Source organism: Odocoileus virginianus, chromosome 16 (genome assembly GCF_023699985.2).
Source record: "Odocoileus virginianus isolate 20LAN1187 ecotype Illinois chromosome 16, Ovbor_1.2, whole genome shotgun sequence".
Classification (NCBI taxonomy): domain Eukaryota; kingdom Metazoa; phylum Chordata; class Mammalia; order Artiodactyla; family Cervidae; genus Odocoileus; species Odocoileus virginianus.
Window position 1 is genome coordinate 4,163,889 of NC_069689.1, and position 21,948 is coordinate 4,185,836.

The window sequence follows — 21,948 nt, forward strand, 5'->3', positions numbered from 1 at the left end:
GGCCCCCAGAGCTAACCCCACTCAGCTCCAAGACAGAGGCCATCCCCAAAGATGGACAGTGTGCCAAGGTGCAGGGAAATGGCAGGTAAAGCTGTCTGTTCTTTTAAAGCTCCCTCAGGACAAGGAAGAAGCCAGCCCATGAGTGGAGACAGGGGTCAAGTTCCCAGCAGGCAGAGATGTCAGGACACATCCGTTTTGAGTTGGTTTGTAGCAATTCCATCAAGAGAAACATATTCAGATAGGAATGGAGAAAAAAATGTATCGTTAAGAGGGCACAAAAGTCCCTGATAAGGGGATGAATCATACTTTCAGAGCTCAAGGTCAGGAATGGTGAAGTCAGTGATATAATAACGTGCCTCCCTCATCTCCAGGCACATGCTGGGACCTGGGGGCCCCTCTGCACTGCCTTCCTTCCCCACATCAACCAATTCTGCCTCCAAAATTTTGCCCTCTAGCCCACCTGCAGCCCAGCCATTTGTCTCTGAATGAAAACTCAATCACATCATGTCTTTGCTTAAAACCAGTGGGTCTTCACTGTCCACAGGTAAAGACAAACGTCCTAAGCCTGGTACACAGGCTTGTGTGGTCTGGTCCCTGTCCACCTCTATGGCCTCACTCTTCTCCAACCTCCTCACTCCCTGACTCTAACTACCCTGGCTTTCTCTCAGAATCCCACAATCCTTCCTACACAGGGCCTTTCCAGATGCTGTGCCCTCAGCCTAGAACACCTTCTCAAGTTATCTCTTACCCTTCTCCAGCTCTCGCCCCTCCATCACATCTTCTGAGAGCTTTTATTCTATCCGACACTCCCAAACCGCCATGAACTTGTCTTCTCTAGGACCCCCTCCATCACACTTTTACGTTTATCAGTTTCATTAATAACTCTCTCCCCTTCCAGACCATAAGCTCCATGGCCTCCCTCTGATCCGTCCAGGTTCCTAGCACATTATGGACTCAAGAAACAGCTGCTGAATGAATGAATGAAGCTCGAGAGCTTGTTAAGTTTTTCCAATGCATTATCCCATTTAAAAAAAAAAAGTAAAAATGCAAAGAGTCCCCTGGAGAAAATAAAATTAAAAGAAAAAAGTTTTCCTAGACAACATGCAAGTGAGCTTGGCAGCAGCCCCCAACAGAGGCTCCAAAGGATGAGAAGCCCCGAGGGTCTGCTAAGACCTGTCCCAGAGACTAGCCCACCTTATGTCCTAAGTTAGGGCTGGGACAGCTTCCTGCCACCACAAAGTCCCCCCACTCAGTGTCAATAACACTTTTCACTGTCCCCCAAGAAGTACGGAGGTGAAACATGCTGGGAGGTACTGGAGGAAGGTGGAATCATTAATTGTTGACTAAATCAAACAGTGAGTCTGTTTACGGCCTGAGGTCAGGGTGGTTATCTCAACTAGATAAATGATACCCAGGAAAGACAAGCCCTTTTCTGCTGCAGGCCTAGAGAGCAAGCTGGGGTAGGCAGTGTTCATGGGGCTTACAAGTGACTACAAGCTCCCCATGAGCTAACAGTATGACAAAAGCCACTCAAAAAGGGCCCTTGACCTCAGAGGACATGAACAGAATTGGGGGTGCAAAAATGAGGGGACCTCTCTTGTTACGCTTGGAATAGACCTACCTGAGCTCCTGGACTCAGACCTGGGTCTGGCACAGTGACAAGCTGATAACCTGTAGGAGGCCCTGGTAAAGAGGGTGAGGCTGTCCTGAAGGCGGCTGTGGGGCTGAAGAGCAGACCTTCAGTAGCCACAACAGCCGCAGCTAACACTGGCCAAGCCTAACACACAAGGTCCTCATGCCGGGAGCTTCACATGCCTTAGCTCGCTTAATCTTCGCACCTCTCAGGCAGGCATAAGTATCGCCATCTTACAGATGGAGAAACTGAGGCTCCAAGAGAGGCTGAATACGGGATCAGAAACCCAGGTCTGACAGCATCAAAGTTTCTGCTCTTCTTAAGTTTGGGAAGTGCTGCCTGCCTCCTCTCTGACGGATGGATTCTAAATGTGTACAGCTCTGGAGGCTCTGAGGAGTATTGCAGTAAAGTCTGTTACTTTTTTTTAACCCTGTGTTGCCAAACTTTCAAAAGTGCCATCTTTCTTCACAGAACATTTATTAGCATCTCTTGGAACAAGTACTCCCCAGAATATTCTTTGAGAAATGCTACAAGGCAGAGCTTCCCAAGCCTGGGATCTTGTTCTTATGCATCCATCACCATGTCCTTGGTACAGAGCTGACACTCAGCACTCATGTCAGCCTTACATGAACAAACATCTGCTCCAGAGGAAAAAGGGGGTAAGTTCTCCTCACTCCCACCGCCCTGTTCCCTCATCCTTCTAGCACACTCTGGCCACCACAGCTACCCAGCTGTCCCTCTCTGGGGCAGGCTAAGAGGCAGAGAGGACTGACTGGGGCTTTGGAAGCAGATAAATCTGAGCTCCAGTCTCAGCTCTGCCACTCACTAGCTCCGTGACCTTGAGAAGTTCCTTGGACTCCCTGATCCTTTGTTCCTCCAACTACAAAATGGGGCTGAGGCTGAGATGAGGCAGTGGGTGTGGAACACCGGCCAAGTAGCAGGTGTTCAGAAGGCTCAGCCCTAACACCCAGTCCAGCCCTCCTCGGAGGCTGGCTGCCTGCCGTCCATGCCCCTATCATTTCCTGGAGTCTCCCTGTTGGGTATCTAGCATTGTTAGCTTCACAGGTGCCTCCGCTCTGTCCAGACCAATGCTGGACTTGCCAGCTCATGAAAATTGTGACACTGTCCAGAGCACATGACTCTGAAAGCCAGACCCTCCCTCCTCCAGGGTGGGGCTCACAAGGTAAATGCCTGTGTCCTGTGGGCCTAGACAGGGAGGCGAGAAGGGGCCTCGCTCTGGGGCCAAATCCTTGACCCCTGGCATACAGGGGATGTCACGGGGGGAGCCTGGAGGGCTCAATACCGTCCTACATGGACCACTCAGTAAAAGTGAGGCTGATGAACCCAGGTAACAATTGGTGGCTCCAGCCAAGCTCCGAGGCCTCTTTCAGGCTGAGCCTGTGAGGGGAGGATCTCGTGGCCTGGAAACCTGGTCTTGCCCCCCACCCCAGCCCAGGAGCAGGGCCCTGCTGTCCAGCAACAATCCCTCTTGAACCCTGGTGGTTAGTGGCTTGTTTCTCTGGGCAGACAAGGCTAGAAGGAGGCTCGGCTGGGCCTTAGAGACCTTAGGGGCCAGGCAGAAGGCCATGGCCTTTATTCCATTAGGAGGAGGGAGCCAACATGGGTGGCCAAGTCAGGCAGGAACTGGCCCAGGGCTGAGCTTGCCAATGCAGACTCGAGCAGTGGGGGCATGATGGCCACAGACAGAGCTCCTTCCTTTCTCTGACCCTTGATTTCATGGCTATAAAAGAAGTGGCCTTAGATGACCCAGAGCACACACTTCCTTTAGTATTTTGGGGGTGAAAGGCTGATATGGGGGAGGTCGCAGCACATGACACTAGCCACACCAGCTGAAGGGCACACACACCCAACCTGCTCTCAGTCACCCAGCCCAGAGGGAAAACAGTGCTGTTCAGTGGGTAACCTGCTAAGAATGCCAAGGGCAGAGATCTGTTCTCCCAGGGGGCGCAGGAAGCAGCTTGGCTGCCTGATGCCTCCCACCTACACACCTGGGGCAGCAGCTGGGAGGGACCGGCTGGCACTAAAGGAGTGGGAATCACCAGCTTCAACCTGCCACAGTGCCCCAGGTAGGACTGGGGAGATCGAGGCTCCTGTTCAGCTCTGTCCTGGCCTAGCCTTGTGACCTGGGCAAGTCACTCACCCTCATGGGGCCTAGTTACTTCAACTGTCCTATGGGATCAAGACAGTGTGCCAACCCTATTGTACCACCCAAGTACTATTGTCATCCCCAGTTCACAGCTGAGAAAGCTGAGGCTAAGACAGGTAATGTGGCTTGCCCAAGGTCACCACCAGCTAGTAGACCATAGGACTGGACAGGTCCTTCTAACTCTAATGCCTGCTGATGGCTCAGGCAGGGGCTGGTCTGATTGGGCATTTCCACGTCCCCAGTGACCAGCCCAGGTCCCAGCACAGAGGAGGGAGGTGCTGGTTTACAGTGGTGTGGACGGGCCAACCAGTCTGAGTGACTCCAGGCAGGCACAAGGTCGAGGTTGCTTCATGCCCTCCTCCCTCACTCTGGTCCTAGCAGCGGGCAGAGGCTGCTGAGCCAGTGGGGTGCCAAGACCTCCAGTCTCACATCTGCCCAGGTTCTCTCCCAGTGACTCAGGAGCTGGAAGCCTGTACCTGGCTTGGGTCCTGGGGTAACCCCTTTGGGGCTCACCAACACCACCTCCTGGCAGCCCTCACCACCCCCCACCACACGCCGCCTGCAGCAGCCTCACCATGTTCATGACGGTCAGCACGTAGCTCTCGACATTCGGCTGCCCGTGGTACTCCACCATTTTGGCGTCAGCTACCACCAGGGTCTCCACCCACTTCTCTTTGCTGACTGAGCGCCGGTGTCGACGCCTCAGCCGCCGCCGCCACTGCTGCCGCTGTTCCCAGCGCTCCCGCTGCGGCTCCAGCTCTGGAAACTCTGTGGGTGCAGAAGGGGTGGGGGCTAGCTGCCAGGAGGCTGGCCCAAGACACACGTCTCAAGGACCTCTCCCCAGTGAGCCCTCTCTGGGTCAGCAGAACAGTGCTGGGATCAGACAAGGGGCCTGCACTCCCAGTGTGACTCTGCCCCAGACCTGTGCTGTGTGGCCCTGACCTAGTCACTTCCCTTGTTGGACCCTGGGGCTGCCTGACAATAAATAGATAAGCCCAGAAGCCTCAGAGGATGACTTCGATGGGGCTATGAACACCGTGAAGCATTGAGCCTGTGAGGCTCAATTTTCATAGCCTGAGCCCCTATCTCCCTATGCTGATCCACCCCCACTGGGGGGTAAGTACTTCCGAGCACACACAGACCCCTCAACCTAACCCCCAGCCTGAGGAGACTGGCCAAGACCCCAACCAGCTGACCCCCCTGGAGACCTGCCCCACTGACCCAGGCTGTCCCCCATATCAGAAGAGTAAGCACATCTATGAAGCTGGGGAAACCGAGGCCAAGAAGCAAGCCTTGGTGAATATGTGTCCCAGGAAAGAGAGTCCCTAGCCGTGGGTAGCTTGTGAAGCTGGAGCATTCCACGGACCCCAGCAGCCTTTAGCAGGCAGCTCCTTGCCTGGACTGGCCCAGCATGGACTAGCCTCTCTGCAGACGAGGTGCTGGGTGCCACACTCTAGGTCCCCAATAACAGAGGTCAGTTTTTCTGGGGTGAGACCAGAGTGGGGAGGGGAGGGAGGTTCCCACCTAATGGAACTGCTGAAGTTGCGTATGGCCCAGCCTTGACTGGACACTCGAGAAAGAATGGCTGCCACAGCTAGAGGTGTCACAGGCAGGGAGCAGGGAGGGGACACAGAGAGACTGAGCTCTGAGGCGGGGAGGTAGATGAGCTGGTGGTGAGAGGAGTCAGTCCCGGGGATGAGTTGGGACAGGCCCATCTATGTGCCCACACATAGAGGGCACAGGCTATGATGATGTGGCTGTTGGTTTGTCTGTGTCCCTTCAGTCCCAGAGAAGCTGGGCATGGGGGTGTTAACAGAGGATTCTAGAAAGGCCCCTCCATGGTCCCAGACTCATCCCCTACCCCAGAGCTGGTAGCAGAGAAACACACCTTTCACCCCACAGGTGCCTGGAGCCCTGGAGTCCCCCGGCTCTGCCCACTTCTCGGGAGCTTGGCGCTTGTATACCACGTGGGGCTGGGCGTGGCCAGGCCGGGCAGGGACACCATCCAGGGGCTCAATGAAGTAGTCCTCGTTGGAGAGCTGGAACACACCTTTCTGGGAAAGGAGCACCCGGGTCACACGGGGGTTACTGGCACTCGGCTGCCCTCCCCCACCCCAGAGGCCAGGCTTGCTCAGCAAAGCCCATCACGCCAGCTGACCCCAGGCACACTGCGCTTTCCTCCCTCTAGATCTTTACTCACTTTGTACCCTGTGGCTGGAACACCCCTCCCTACCACCTTACCCAGCCAAAGGCTTCTAGGCTGAGCTCAGAAGCCATCAGCCCAGGAGGTTGTTCCATACACCCACCCCACCCCTTAGCCCTTATGTGTTTCTTATGAAGCACAAAATAGGTCTGCATCCCCCACATTCCAAAGATAAGCAAGAATTACAATTAAACGCTTAACAACAAGGGAAAAAAAGCTTTGGGTTAGTAACGTACGGCATGGTGACTATAGTTAATAACACTGTTTTGTGTTTCTGAAAGTTGCTAAGAAAGATTAAAAGTTCTCATCACAAGAAAAAACCTATATGTACACAAATTTGTAATTAGACTTATTGTGATCATTTTACAGTATATTAATAAATCGGTGTCAAATTGTCTGAAACTAATATTTTCATAATGTCTCAATAAAAAAATTTTGATTACCAAAAAAAAAAAGAAAGAAAGAAAGAAATGGGTTTCCTTCCAAATCCAACAAGATGGCCATGGAGATACCCACTGCCACCAGGACGCCCTCTTCCTTGGTCCCAGGATCTTCCAGAGAAGGGAAATTGAAAGGGGTGTCTCCGGGATGTTTGCTGGCATTGAGAGGCCAGAGGAAGGAGGGGCCTTGGGAAGTATCTTTGAGCAACCCACCAGCTACTAGGGAAGCTCAGGACTCCAACATGGAAGAAAGTTTTTCCTCCCTCGGACCCCTCCTCATTGGCTCCAAGTCAGCCAGTTGGGTCACTCAGGGCAGAGAACATGGAGTGCTAGACAGTGTATCATTAGCTCTAGGGGCTGGAGGCCTGGGTTGACTCCACTACTGGAAAACTGAGTGATCTTGGGCAGGTTCCTCTCTGAGCCTGTTCCCTTATCTGTAAAATGGGAACAATGCCCATATGCGTACCTGTTGCTCAGGCACAACAAGATTAATTTAACTGTATGAAAAGGGAGAAGTACAGGCTCCTGTAAACGAGACTTTCCCAGGCAGCTGGGCTCTCAAAGGCCCGGATACCCTAGAGCAGGGGTCCCCATCCTCCAGGGTCTTATGCCTGATGATCTGAAGTGGAGCTGATGTAATAATAATAATAAAGTGCCCAATAAATGTAATGTGCTTGAATCATCCTGAAACTACCCCCTACCCCCAGTCTGTGGAAAAATTGTCTTCCACGAAACCCTTCCCTGATGCCAAAAAGACTGGGGACCAACTGCCCTAGAGCCTGTGAGGTGGGCTATATGTCATGAGCCCCCGCTCTGCCACAGCGACGGCTTTTCCTGAGCAATCTGAGCTGAGGCTCCCTGCAGGGAGTAGAGGATGGCTGAGAATGTGCACCCACCCACCCCCACTCCTCCCAACCCCATCCTCCAGAGCTGGGAGCAAAAGGGGCCCTATGCTGCCTGGAGGGGAGCTGCTCTGACTCCACTCTCAAGCAGAGGGAGGCAATTAGGGCTGCACGTGGCTGCCAGCATTACCTCAACCCAGAAAAACCTGGAGGCTGAGGCCGGCTCTGCAGGGAAGCGCGGTGGGGGCGGGGGTCCGCGATCGAAGTCAACTGATACCCCTGAAGATGAGGGACTCAACTGCTTTCTGAGTTACTTAGTGCACACACACCACAAGCAAAAAGCGGTTTTCAAAGTCTGGACTGACAGCTTCAACACTATCTGAGAAATTGCCAGAAATGCACATTCCCCACGTCCTCCCCTCATCTACCCTATGGGACACCAGGCTTTCAACTAGGCCTCGGTGACTCTGGCTCGCTTTAAAGTTTGAGAACCGCTGCCCTAGAGAACAAAAAGGCCTGAGCTTGTCCACTCCATTTTACAGGTGCTAATACTGAGGCTGGAAGGGGGAACTCCAACGGGCCAAAACCAGCAGACAAGTCCGCGGCCAGGCAGGGGGTGGGGATGGGGGTGGCCCCCACGTCCCGCCAGCTCACCCAGAGCACTCACCAGGCCGTCGCAGGCGCTGATGGCCGCCAGGCCGCCCTCGAGCTCGGGGTCCTGCACCTCACCTAGCAGGTGGCAGGCGGGGGCGCGGGCCCGGATGTGCGCGCGGCCCAGGCCGCCCCGCCGCCGCGTCTCGCTCACGAAGCCGGGCGCCAGCAGGTGTGGGTTGGCGGTCAAGTTGAAACGCAGCTCGCGGCCGCGGTACTGCAGCTCGTAGAAGGTGGGCGCGCTGGGGCGCGCGGACAAATCCCTCTTGCGCAGCGCGCGGGGCCACAGCTCATAGGACAGGAAGGAGCCCCCCGAATCCACACGCACCGGGTGCACAATGTCCACCGCCGCCCGGCCCTCGGCGGCGTGCCCTGCAGGGAGAAGAGCCGAGACGGAGTGGGGAGCGGCCGAGGGGGCGCTGAGGTCGGAGTGCCGGGATTCAAACACCCACCACCGGTGCGGTTTCACCGCTTCGTGCCTCGCTGGCTCCACCCCGGTGATCGCAGTAACCTCTTCACAAGTCTCCCTGCTTCCGTTAGTGAAGTCTCAGGTCCCTCTCCTCTAGTCTGATTAGCTTTCCACTTAGTGGTCACAGGGACTCGTTCCAGAGCTGTCAGATCATAGCCTTTCTCTGCTCAAAACCCTGCAGTGGCTCCCAGCTCACACACTGTTCTAGCGATGCCAGGGACGTCCTAGGCAAGGATACCTCCGATCTCATCTCAGCTACACCTCCGGAATTCCCTCCATTCGGCCACTGGCCTCCTTGCTGCTCCTGCCTCAGGATTTTTCTTAAAATTGCAACTCCTGGCCTCTCCCTACCCCCCCCCCCCGCCCCCTGCTTTATTTTCCCCCATAGCACCTCTCACATACTGTATCACTTAACATCTGCATTCTTTTTTCTATTTTTCTTTCTCCATCTCCTCCCAGTATGAACTCTAGGAGGGCAAGAATCTTTAGAGTCTTTGCTGAAGATTTTAAGTGTTCAAGAATGTCTGGAAACTAGTAGTTTCTCAGTAAGTATGTGTAAAATCTGTATAAAGGGGAACATAACTTACACTTTGGGGGCTAAAGATTAAATGAACTGAACTACTCCACATATAGCAGCTCCTGGCCCACTGAATATGATGAATATGACTGAATATGATGGCAATGATGATTATTAGATTATTATTAGCCTGATGGTTCTTTTGCACACATCTCCAGGCCTCCTGAGATGGGGAGTCAGAGGACCACCCAGGTAGGGCTCCCTGGCCCCTCATCACTACCACTTCAACCAAGCAGCTCCAGTTTATTTCTTTCACATTTGAGAGTTCAAATGAAAAGATTCCAGGGTTGGAAAAATTTCCAGAATCCTCTCCTAGTGATTCTGTCTGCTTGGATTTCCCAGTAAGTCTTGATTCTTACCCTTTTTCTGCCATGAACTCCTCAACAAAATGTTTTTAAGTGTGTAAGATTAAATGTATAGGAATACCAAGGAAATTCATTATATTGAATTAAAGCTGTCAAAATAATTTAAAAAGTAGATGTGAAATCATGTGTTCCTTTCCTAATGCATTAAACAAGATCCAAAGGCAAGTTTACTAACTATGATGATTTCAAAGTAGTGAAGAGCATCAGCTTTATTTCAAGATACCTGCAACTGTATTGAGATTTAAAAAAAAGAAAAAAATTTTTTTTCTTGTCTCTATTGGTAGCTTACCTGCCTCCTGAGAAACCTGTATGCAGGTCAAGAAGTGACAGAACCAGATGTAGAACAGCAGTCTGGTTCAAACTTGAGAAAGGAGTACATCAACGCTGTATATTGTTACTCAATTTATTTAACACCTATGCAGAGTACATCATGCAAAATGCTGGGCTGGCTGAATCACAAGCTGGAATCAAGATTGTCCAGAGAAACATCAACAACCTCAGATATGCAGATGATACTATTCTAATGGCAGAAAGGGAAGAGGAACTAAAGAGCCTCTTGATGAGGGTGAAAGAGGAGAGTGAAAGAGCTGGCTTGAAACTCAACACTCAAAAAACTAAGATCATGGCATCTGGTCCCATCACTTAATGGCAAATAGATGGCAAAAAGGTGGAAACAGTGACAGATTTTCTCTTCTTGGGCTCCAAAATCACTGTGGACTGCAGACGGTGACAGCAGTCATGAAATTAAAGGATGCTTGCTCCTTGGAAGAAAAGCCATGACAAACCTAGATAGTGTATTAAAAAGCAGAGACATCACTTTGTCCATTTAGTCAAAGCTATGGTTCTTCAGTAGTCATGTACAGATATGAGAGTTGGATCCTAAAGAAGGCTAAGTGTTGAAGAATTGATGCTTTCAAATTGTGGTGCTGGAGAAGACTTGAGAGTCCCTTGGACAGCAAAGAGATCAAACCAATCAATCCTAAAGAAAATCAACCCTGAATATTCACTAGAAGGACTGATGCTGAAGCTGAAGCTCCAATACCTTGGCCACTTGATGTGAAGAGCCGACTCAATGAAAAGACTCTGATGCTAGGAAAGATTAAAAGCAAAAGCAGAAGGGGGAGGCAGAGAATGAGATAGTCAGGTAGCATCACCGACTCAATGACCATGAATTTGAGCAAACTCCAGGAGATAACGATGGACAGGGAAGACTGGCATGCTACAGTCCATGGGGTCGCAAAGAGTTGGACATGACTTAGCAACTGAACAACAATTGGTAGCTAAATCAGAGATGCTGCTAATACTATTGTGATTTGTTGTTAATGTTTGTAATGGAAGGAAATACTGAATTTCACTTCAAGGTTAGAAAAATTAAAGATGTAATATTGTCTCATCCAAGTTCATCCTCTGAATTCTACCCAGGTCTCTGTGGCCATGGATTCTAAGTTAGGACACCTGCAGGAGAGTCTCCAGATTGCTCCTGGAGAAAGCAGAGAGACATTCAGAGAAGTGCAGAGACTAGCCTAAAGGCACACAGAAAGAGTAATAAAGTCTCTCAAATGGTTTCAACCTCCCAGTAACATCCTTCTTCATTCTCAGAGGTCTGTCTCTTGCTGCGTCTCAGTTTCTCCATTGCTAACATAAAAGCCATGACCAACCAACACAGCATATTAAAAAGCAAAGACATTACTTTGCCAACAAAAGTCTGTCTAGTCAAAGCTATGGTTTTTCCAGTAGTCATGCATGGATGTGAGAGTTAGACTATAAAGAAAGCTGAGCGCTGAAGAATTGATGTTTTTTTAACTGTGGTGCTGGAGAAGACTTGAGAGTCCCTTGGACTACAAGGAGATCCAATCAGTCAATCCTAAAGGAAATCAGTCCTGAATATTCATTGAAAGGACTGATGCTGAAGCTGAAGCTCCAATACTTTGGCCACCTGATGCGAAGAACTGACCCATTGGAAAAGACCCTGATGCTGGGAAAGATCGAAGGCAGGAGGAGAAGGGGGCAACAGAGGATAAGATGATTGGATGGTATAATTGACTTGATGGACATGAGTTTGAGCAAGCTTCAGGAGTTGGTGATGGACAGGGAAGCCTGGCGTGCTGCAGTCCATGGGGTCACAAAGAGTCAGACATGACTGAGTGAACATAAAGGAACTGGATTCGATCAAATTTTTCCAACTATTTTGACCACTAGACCTAGTCTTCAAAAGAAATCTCACGTGGACACACACACAAAGAAGAGCAGCACTGCTGGGAGTGGGCAGGAACCCCAGGGCTCATGCTCTTGTTCTCTCTTTTCCTTCTCCACAGTTCTCAGGCCTTAAAGTGCAGGTAGGAAACTGGCTCATCTGAGGTTTGTCCCAGCCTCTGGTCCTGCCTAGCTCTGGGGCTTGTCCTGGCTTTATGCCCAGCTCTTGGGATCCTGGCTGCTCATGACAAAGACCCCTCAAGGCCACAAGAATGCCTGAGTGCCCTGCAGCTGTCCTACAGGGCTCTCTGTGTGGCTGCTGCTGGGGTGGGAAAGAAAGCCAAGTCCAGCCTGAAGTTCCCTCCAGGCCAGGCTGCAGAAACTCAGCTCACCCTCCAATCTGTCTCCTGCCAAACCACTTGAAGAGTGCGCTGCGTGGTGTGGCCCCCCGCAGCCCCGCTGAGGACACCCCCCACTGCCCACAACTGCCCCAGTGGACCAGCCATTAGGACAGTCCCCCAGGAGCGGGACACAGGGCGGGCTGGAGTGACTTGTTCAGTGACTTTAGGGAAATTGTCCTTGTCTCTGAGTTTCAGGAGGGCACAAGTGCAAGGATTTTCCAGACTCTTGGATGAGAATTTGTGAAAAACAAATTCCCAGGCCATGTCCCAGACCCACTGAATCAGCATATCCAGGAAATAGGACTGGGAAGCTGTGTTTTTACCAAAAGCCTCAAGGGATTGTTGTCATCAGGGAAGTTAGGAAATTCCTTACTGGATATAAACCTGGCTGAACATCAGCAGTACCTGGAGAGCTCTGAAAAACTGCAGCTGCCCAGGACCCAGCCCAGAGATTCCGATTCCATAGATCCAGGGCTCTGAGGCCTCAGAATCTGTATTTTTCTAAACCTTCTGGGGATTCTGATGTAACCATTTCAAGGCTGGCATTTGGAAGCCATTGGGCTGGATAGTTTAAGGAGCCTTCTTGCTGTCTCATCCTCTTAAGGGCATTTGGGAGGGCAACTCCACAACCACAGCTTGCAGACTTGTTTTTTTGTCAGTGTATTGATTAGGGGCAGGTAGTGGTTTGCTGGACTGGCAAAAATGTTGAACAGTTTTTAATCAGTTGCCAGTGTTTTTTTTTTAAAAAAAGGGAAAAAAAAATCACATGATTTTGTACAAAAATCTCAATTTTCAGCTTAAAGTCTTATCATCCATCCATGTCAGGCCTAAATTCACACTTGTCAGAAGTGGCCCATTAGAGAGGGCCTGTGCTTTTCCATCTGCCTCAGTCTCTACCACTTCCTAGGCGTTCTCAGCACTGTGGCTAAATATAGGTTGCTCTCAGCTTCACACTTGTGCTGTCTTTCATTCAGTAAAGAACTGAATCTCTAACAACAATGGGAAAACAAGGGCTGGGCCAAGAGGCCCTACGATTCAAGAAAAATGTCTTCCCATCAGCCTTGTTACCTGCCTGGTCCACGGCATTTGCTGTTGTGAGGGAGAGTTAAGTGCCCTAATGTCCAGGAAAATGTATAAGACACCATCCTAGCCCTGAGAATAAATAGGTGCAGGGCACTCATGATCCATGCCCCTGGCACAGTGCTGAGGAAGTCCAAGAGAGGGGAGGGGACACCCCAGAGATGTATGGGGATGAAGAAGAGCTTTGTCAAAGGGGCACATGTGAAATGTCCCCATGACATATGGGTACATATTTAAGCATGAGGATGAGGACAGCTTGGTGGTGGGTTATCATGTGATAGACCACCAGAGAAATAGGAAAAAGTCAGGTGAGGGGAACAAGCAATAAGAAGCTTGATCCAGGCATGTGTTTTGTGGAATGAGAGACAATGGAATTACAAAACAATGCAAAAGTGTGAGCGCTGAACCGGATTCAGGTGCCAACTTGGCTACTCAATAGTTGCGTGGCCTGGACAGTCACTTCATCTTGCTGAGCCTCAGTTTCCTCATCTGCTCAGAGTATCCAAGTCAGAAAATTTAAGAAGGGTCATGGAGCAAATAGATGGAGAATAAGAAAATAGTTACACTCCAAGGTTTTATTTTAAATGAATATTAAAAGCAGTTTCCAGGGCATGAACCATCACAGTCAAGGCTGCTAAAGACAAGCTGAAGGTATGGGGTGCTGATGCCAATTAGCCCAGAAGTGCTCAGTGTACCAGAAAAACGGAAGCTACATGGCACACTTCTAGGCAAGGGCAGTGTCCTCAACTGTGTGTGGGTGGGACAGGGCACTATGTATAAGGCTGGGGAATCAGATTCCCTGGGAAGAGATGGCCCCTGAGAGCTCAACAGTGTCCCTGGGGAGGGATCCATGAACCTGGAGATATGCAGTCATGTGGAGAACCTCTGCTCTAGACCTTGGGAAATTATTGCAAGATATAAATTCAAGTGAGTTATAAAGAAGCATCCTCTTAAGTTCAAAAATATGATGGGGCTAAGTAGAAATATGCTGCAGGCGATAAGCATTAGAAGTAATGTGCTCTATAGTCAGAGTGCCTGGGTCTGCATCATAACTTTACCATCAAAAGCTGTGAGGCCATGGGTAAATTAACCACACAGCTCCTCCATCTGTAATATGGGCATGATAATAATTGTACCTTAGGTTGTGTGAGAATCCAGTGTGTCAATACGTAAGCGCTTAGTACAATAGATGATAACACAAAGCAAATGACTAAGTTATAACTGAAAATTAGCAAGAGAAGTTCTCAAGTATACTTAGCTATTTCTTTAAAAACTTGTTTTGCCTAATTTCTTAATATTTTAATAAGAAATGTAAAAATATTAGTGCTTACAGAATGTTACCACTTTTACTGCAATAATTTTTATTTTCTTGCTTTATTCTGCATTCATTTTCAATAGTCAATTGGTATTGTTTTTCCATTAAAATATTTTTAAGTGAGGACAGAGTAAGTTAAAAAATAACTCTTTCAGTGTCTCTGATAGCTGATGGCTGGTAGAGATCATGGTGGCTGAAACTACCACCACCCAATGCCAGCAAAGGGTAATTGCAGGTTCCAGTCTGGTTTGTGGGTGCATCAGAGCTGAGCCACCAGTGCTAAAGCTACTGCAGATGGGAACAGGGACTGCCAGTGGTTCATGCCTGAGTCAGTCCTGCCAGGAAGGTTAGTCGGTTGTGATTGGAGTGAGTTCCTGCCACAACGGGTGTTGAGTACTTTGAATATCACTGCTAGGTGACAGAACTGTCACCCTGGAACTTCTACCAGAGAAATGCCAACATGGTGTTTACCCTCACCTCCTTATCGAGTACCTGAGTTACAGTCCAGCTCTTCAAATGACCCATAGCTCATGACAAAGAGAAAAAATAACCAGGGTGTGTGTGACACATGCCCTCCCGCTCCAGTCCGTCTGCACTTGCCTGCATGCACGTGTGTGCATGCACATGCATACAGAGCTCACGTGTGAAATAGTGTTTTGGTGGGCCCCTGCGCCAGTCCCAGCAATCCCAACAAGTCCTTTAGTTTGTTACATTTTTCTAAAAGTGAGGCCAAGATGTGCTCTTTGGCCTCTAACAGGGTTGCATTCAGTTGCCAGAGCACCCAGTCTAGGTCCCCCAGGCAGATCTGAAGAAAATGACAAAGCACTCAGCAGCCTCCATGTCAGGGGTCCTGAGTGGGAGAAGACTGGGGAGGATCTCATGCAACATATCTATAGGGACACTGGAGACAGACACTCACCTGAAGGGGGACCCAGATTAGATAGGAGGGGTGCCTGCCTTTCCTCCACCCCAAATGGCAGGTCCAAGTTTCAGGACACACCAAGGACTCCCTAATCTTATTGGGTCTACCTGGCAGACTCATAAAAACCATGGCCACCACATGGCAGTCTCTCTCCTCTATGCAAAGCAAACAGGTTCAGCATCTCACTTAATTCTCATAACAACCCTTGGAGGTAGATACCATTATCCCAGTTTACCAACATGGGCAAGCTCATACATGTGTCTGGCTTGCAGTAGAAGGGGACCCTGACCACCGGCACTCCCCCCCCCCCCCCCACACACACACATAACCTTTCTCCCACAGCTGCCAGGGAGCCTGGACCCAAGTTCAGGCTTCAGGGGCAATTCCTTGGGGCAACTACTTTCCTGCTCCCATCACCTGGTTCACCCTCATCGGTCCCCAGCTGTGGGGCAGTGGGAAAACACAGGCTTCACCCAGGTAGCCCAGGAGTCTAACCCAGCAGGTCACTCTCCTCTCTGAATCTGTCCTCTCATTTATAAAAGAACTTTCCATCACACACCTTGCAGGGTTGTTGTGGAGCTGATGAGAAATAAGAAGTAGGGATGCTGGCACGTGGTAGGTCTCATTAAATATTTGCTCTGTCCCCTACACATTGGTGCCAGACAGGGGGCTTCCTCCCTAAAACACTGCTCCCCTCAACGGCTTTCATCAGCTGCACCCCTCAACGGTTCCTCGAACCTCTGAGATCTGGCTTAAATGCTCCCTACATTCCGGGCCATATGCTTTTTCAGCCTCACAACCACAATCCCTCTGCTGGGGAGGGAGATCTCCCCCAAACCCAGCACGAAGGCCTAACCTAGCCACCCCACCCCCACCCGCTCCACCAAGCCCGGTTGGGCTGCACCCACCCACCCACACCCACGCATCCCCCCACCTCTCCACACCCCCTTCCAGCCCATCTAAAGTTCATCCATCTCACACACACACACACCCTTCCAGCCCATCTAAAGTTCATCCATCTCACACACACATACCCTTCCAGCCCATCTAAAGTTCATCCATCCTTTCAGTCCCTCAGCTCGGGCCCCTCCTCTCCTACAAAGCCTTCTTCCCGACTGCCTCGCCTGAACAGCGCTTCCCACTACTCGACCCGCGCCCTTGAGACCAAGAGCTCCCAGAGCGCAAGGCCAGGGGTTCCTCTACACCCTCCGATCCTAAATTCCCAGGCCGGACGCTCCAGGAGCTCCGCGGCCCGGCGGACCGGGACGGAGCATGATTCTGGACGCGGGCCAGAGGCTCGTCGGAGGCCAGCCGGGCGGGGCTGGGCGGGGAGAGCCGAGCCCAGGGCTGGGGAAAGAAGCTCCTTCTCCGCGCTGCACTCCCGGCGCCTTCACACTTGGGGGAGGGGGAGGCAGGAAGTGCAAGGACCGCGCAAGACCTGGCCCGGGGAGCCTGAGGACCGGGCAGGCTGCCTAGAGGCGGGGGGCCGGGGCTCGGCGGGGAACCGCGTAGACCTGCGACCCCGCGACTCCGCCCGCAGCGCCCTGGCCAGCCTGTTTTCCAGATGAGGCACGCTGAGGAGGGCGAGAAACCGAATCCATCGTGAGCAAGCCGCGCTCCGTCCAGTCGCTCACACGAAGAGATCCCCCGGGAGAGACAGACGCGCTCTGCTGCACCCAAGGTGGGGGCGGAGCTCGAAGAGCGTGTAAGAGGCTTATTCTGGCTATGGGCAGGGTGCGTAGTGGAGTCGAGGGCTGGGGAAGGCTCCCTGAAGGCGCGGTTTCGCTGCCCTAAGCCCACCCCGTCCCTATTACCAGGGGAGTTGGGGGCGACCCCTCCCGGCAGAGCCTGGCGGGAGCGGAATCTGCAGAGGTGAGAAGGGGCTGAACCTAGGCTGGAGAAGCGGGGAGGGGTGGCAGGGCCGGCCGGCCGGGGCGGGGCAGCCACCCACCTGGTGCAGATCCGTGGGCGCCCGGCGCCAGGACCGAGAGGAACAGGAGGAAGGGGCGCAGCAGAGGCGCGGGGCTTCGGGGACTCGGGCCGCAGGGCATGGCCGGGGCCAGGCGGCCGCCGGGCGACCCCTCGCACACGCTCTCGTCCGTCCCGTCTGTTCGCTGCCCGGTCCCGGGTCCGGCTCAGGACATGCCCGACCCGCGTGCAGCTCCCGGCGTCCTGGGCCCGGACTGCCGCCCGGCGGGCGGCTGCGCTCGGTCTGCGAGCAACAAAGGCTGCAGGGCCCGCCCCCTCGGCCGGCTGCGGAGGCAAAGAAAAGACTGGAGAATGAGAAGAGGAGAAAGAAAGGAAAGGAGGGAGGGAGGGAGAAACGCCGCGGGCCCCCGCCCCGCCCCTCGGGCGCCTTCCCCCGCCCCCGGCCCGTCCCTCCCGCCCAGGCGCGGCCTCGCCCCGCCCTCGCCCCACCCTCTCGGCCACTCCGGGCCGGGGCCGACCGCCCACCGCTCAGGGGCGGAGCACCGGGCAGGGCGAGCGCAGCGCCCCCCGACGGCCGGTCGGCCCCCCACCGGGCCGAGGGCGCCGTCTGGCGGTGGAGCCAAGCAGGGCCCTCCTGTCCTGAGCCCGCCGGGGCCCCTCAAAGAATCTGGCATTTCTGGAATTTCTGCCTTGTCCCTAAACTGTGCTCGAGGTGGCGACCTTCGGTGCACTCTCGGGGCTGGGCAGGGCTGCCCTTCTAAAGAAGAGGGACGCACAGGCCTCGGGAGGTTCCAGGGTCTCCAAAGCAAGCTGGCGAGAGAGGCCCAGATTCTTCCCAAGGGAGCAGCTGTTTCCTACTTGGGGCAGGGTCCCTCAATTCCTCCTGTCCAGACTCCTTTCCAAATGTGTTTGCCGGAAGGGAAGCACAGCATTTGGCCCATGGGCTGGAACCCACAGACCCAGCAGGGGCCTCCTGGGAGCTTGGAGGCCAGCCAACCCCAGCCTGGCATCCTCAGCCTCAAACACCCACCATCTGTCCTGTGACCCCAGCCCTGATTCTGCTCCCTCCCGGTTTCCTGCTCCCTCCCTCGATGCTCCCAGAAGCCGTTCCTGTGTCACAGAACACTCCCACCCTCCACCTTCTGCTTCACTAAACCTGGCCTTACCCTGAGGACCTTCACTTCTTGTTCCTCAGGACAGTGGTGGCCTCCTTTCTTCCCCGACCAGCCTTTGTGTAGCCTTCTGCCACCCACACACTTCCAAAGCTCCACACACCTCCAAAGTTCCATCTCACATGCACTTGCCCTCCTTCTGGAAGTTCCCATCTGGCTCCTTCACCCCAAGCCCTGCTATCCTCGGGAACAAATGCAGCACATGGCTACACAGTTGCTTGACCTCCTCATCTGTAATGACCCATCCCTCCACCTTAGCCACCAGCCCTCCTGGGCTCCCTCCTCCCTCCCTGCCACAGCCTAGGCTCTGTCACCCCCGACAGACCACTCTGAAGTCTCACGATCAGATGCCGCACTCTCAGAGCACACCCTGATGCTTTTCCCATCCTCCCTGAATAGTCACAGTAATAATATGTGCTTTTCTTCTTCCAGTCTCTTGTCACCTGCCTCTTCCCACCCTCCCTGCTACCTGCCCTCCTAGCTCCACTCACTTCCCTCCCTAGCTATACTCACTGCTTGACTTCTGGCCCTTACCCAACCACTTTCCATTTCTCCCGTGCCCCTAACAGCCATTGACCTTGCTGCAGGGACAGTTCACACCACATCCTGCCCCCCACAACCCCAGGCTGTGCACCAAGCATCTGTAACTGGCACCCATGCATTTTCTCATCTTCTGGACACAATGGAGCAGGCACCTTCCAGTGGTCAGAGACAAAAACTTCTACCAGGCCTCTCCAGGGACCTTGCACTAGGTGTTCCTCTCTTTCCTTGGTCTCCATTGGCTCCTGTTCAGTTCATTCACTCAGTTGCATCTGACTCTTTGAGACCCCATGGACTGCAGCACACCAGGCTTCCCTGTCCATCACCAACTCCGAGCTTGCTCAAACTCATGTCCATTGAGTCAGTGATGCCATCCAACCATCATTGGCTCCTGATCTGTAGTTAAAAAATTCTGGTCTCCTTCCTAGTAAAGATATGGATCATACCCCTCCATAAATGAGTGGTCCCTCTCTAGTTCCCACCCCACATTTCTGCTCTCTTTCTCAATCTAACCTTTCCAGGCAGTTATCTAGATCTCTCCTCCTCCCGTTTGCATCTCAGGCTCACCCCTCCCCCATATTCCACCCTGGTGCCAGAGCCATAGGACCCTTCAAGTCCTTCTCATCTTGACCTGCCCAATGCATTCTAGAAGTGTCCTCCCTCTCCACTTCTCAACTCCACTCTCATCCGCCTGGCAGACGGTCTTCCCACAGGTGTTGAGTATTCACAGGGAACAAGAAGTTCACAGTCTCTGGAACTCTTTCTGGAGGAGGGCCACAGGCTAGTAGGCAAACATGTAAACAAGACCAGCTGCTAAGCGGGGCTATGAAGAAAATAAAACAGGGATTTTAGAGGGTCTACTTTCCAAGGGGTCAGTCAAGGAGGGCCTCCGGAGGAGGTGATATTCACCAGTCATGTGAGGGTGAAAGGGAAGAGATGGACACACACTTGGTGCATCTGAGTGTGCCCTGTCTTTTCAGGCTCAGCTTATACATTACCTCTCCCAGCAAGTCTTCCCCCACTCCCTTCTCAAGGTCCCCAGAGCATCTTTGCAACCCCCATCATGGCTCAAATCACACTGCATTGCTCTTGTCTGTTATGTCTGCCAACCCCATCACTGTGAGATGCTCAGGCCATGCCTACTTTGTGATCCCAGCCCCCAGCACAGTAAGCCCCAGAGATGGAAAGGATCTGGGGGGTGGGGCAGGACACACAGTCCTCCCTGCCCAGTACCACAATCTGCTGTCCTCGCTCCTCTGGGGAGCTGCCAAGGCCAAACACAGATTAGAGGCTTTTCTGAAAGGCAGCCTAGCAGCTTGTGTTTTTAAACCCATCAGCTGACAACACTCCTCACCTGTTTCCATCTGTGTCCCAGGTCCTGGCCTTTACTCTGTCCATAGCCTGCTGGGCTGCCTTCATTTTAAGCCTCCTTGGGAACTATCCTAGACACCACAGGATACAAAAGGATTGTGAGGTTTAGTCCTGCCCTCATGACACAAATAACAATCCAACCAGAAAAATAAGGCCAGCCAACTCCAACTCTGGGGCGTAAAGTTTACATTTTGAACAAAGCAAGAGATTTGATTTTTCAACATGTAATTGTTCAAAATGCCAAGTATCCTATTAGAGTCCCCCCCCAACCCCTGCCAAATCTTGATTGAATTAATTTATTTTTTCAATGATTGTTATCTATGTAGCCCAACATCTCCAGTAAGATTTTTTTTTCCCAGTAAGATTTAACTGAGTTAAAACACTACTAGAAACAGATGAAGCAAAGTAAGAAACTAGACTCATTCTACTTCTATATATTCATTTATATATTAATAGATCGCTTAAAAATTAGCCAGTAGAGGATGTGTATTTAAAATCATAAATGAATAGATATCAATTTTAAAATGAAGCATATAATTTTAAAAAATACTATAAAACCTCTTTGGGCCTCTACTTATCTGTCTAATGGAGATAGTGATTGCTACTGTAGTTCAAAGTTTTTTAGAGCAGTGATTCTCAACTGGGGGTGATTTTGGTTCCATGGAATCTTGCAATGTCTGGAGGTGTTTTTTGTTTGTTTGCTTGTTTGTTTTTATTGTCACATCTAGGGGAAGGTACTCCTGGCATCAGACAGGTAGAAGCCAGGGATGCTGCTAACATCTTAGAATGGACAGGTCAGCCCCCCACCCCCAACAAAGAATTATCCAGCCCAAATGTCAAAGTGCCAAGGTTGAGAAACTCTGGTCTAGATGATTAAGTAATTTGAAGGCACCTGGCAGAGTAAAAGGTCTTTTGTATTTTGTTTCATTTTGCATTTTTTGGTAAGGCAAGCACAGGATAAACATTCACACTTTTACAAACAGTGAAGAGTAACTCATCCCTCCCAAAACTGACACCTAGTCCCTTGGTGCTCCTTCCCAGGGGCCATTATTATTTCAGTTTCTCCTGAACCCTTTTAGAAAAATTCTAGGCAAACACAAAGTTCCATTGAGTGCACACGGCGGCACAGTCACTCTACACCTGGTTTTTTTTCATTTAACCACATAGCTCAGAGATGGGAGATGGGCCAGCATCCTTACTCATGGACCTGAAGCAGCCTTATTTTAATAGCTTCTTAGCATGTGGCACATAAACCAGAATGTAAGTTCCATGGGGGCAGGAAACCTTTGTTTTGCTCACTAATAGACTCTTAGAACAGTAGCTGACATACAACACACATTCAGTAGCTATTTTCAGTTATCCAAATAAATGTTGGATGGCTGACATTCCATCATGTGTATATGTCACCCATCTCCTACTGGTGGGTATTTAGATTATTTCTCATCTCTTGCTGTGACTATCCTCTGTGCATATAGGTGAGTACAACTGTTGGATAAAGTGCTAGAATTCAGGCTTCTGTCAAGGGCATGTGTGTTTGTAACTTTGATAGATAAGAACTGCCAAATTAAGGGCACAATTTTAGATGCTAATTTAGGGTACAGATTGCTAAACAGGGATGCCTAAAAAAGTGCTCCCTTCCATGGGACAGCAACTGGGCTGAGTAAGAACTGGCTTTGAA

General features: G+C 51.5%; 1 protein-coding gene across 2 annotated transcripts in view; it reads right to left on the bottom strand.

Moving 5' to 3' along the window:
- The window catches only part of ADAMTS7 (ADAM metallopeptidase with thrombospondin type 1 motif 7), a 70,785-nt gene that overhangs the window by 38,970 nt on the left and 9,867 nt on the right, over positions 1–21,948 (bottom strand). Inside the window, exons 2-6 of one of the 2 annotated variants that reach the window (XM_070477658.1) lie at positions 20,254–20,341; positions 17,210–17,511; positions 7,953–8,308; positions 5,689–5,854; positions 4,375–4,568 (exon numbers count right to left, since the gene is read on the bottom strand). In XM_070477658.1, the coding sequence (XP_070333759.1) occupies positions 4,375–4,568; positions 5,689–5,854; positions 7,953–8,308; positions 17,210–17,309 (816 nt within the window). In that variant the 5' untranslated portion in view covers positions 17,310–17,511; positions 20,254–20,341. The remainder of the gene's footprint in view (positions 1–4,374; positions 4,569–5,688; positions 5,855–7,952; positions 8,309–17,209; positions 17,512–20,253; positions 20,342–21,948) is intronic. The other variant, XM_070477659.1, reaches the window with a different exon arrangement.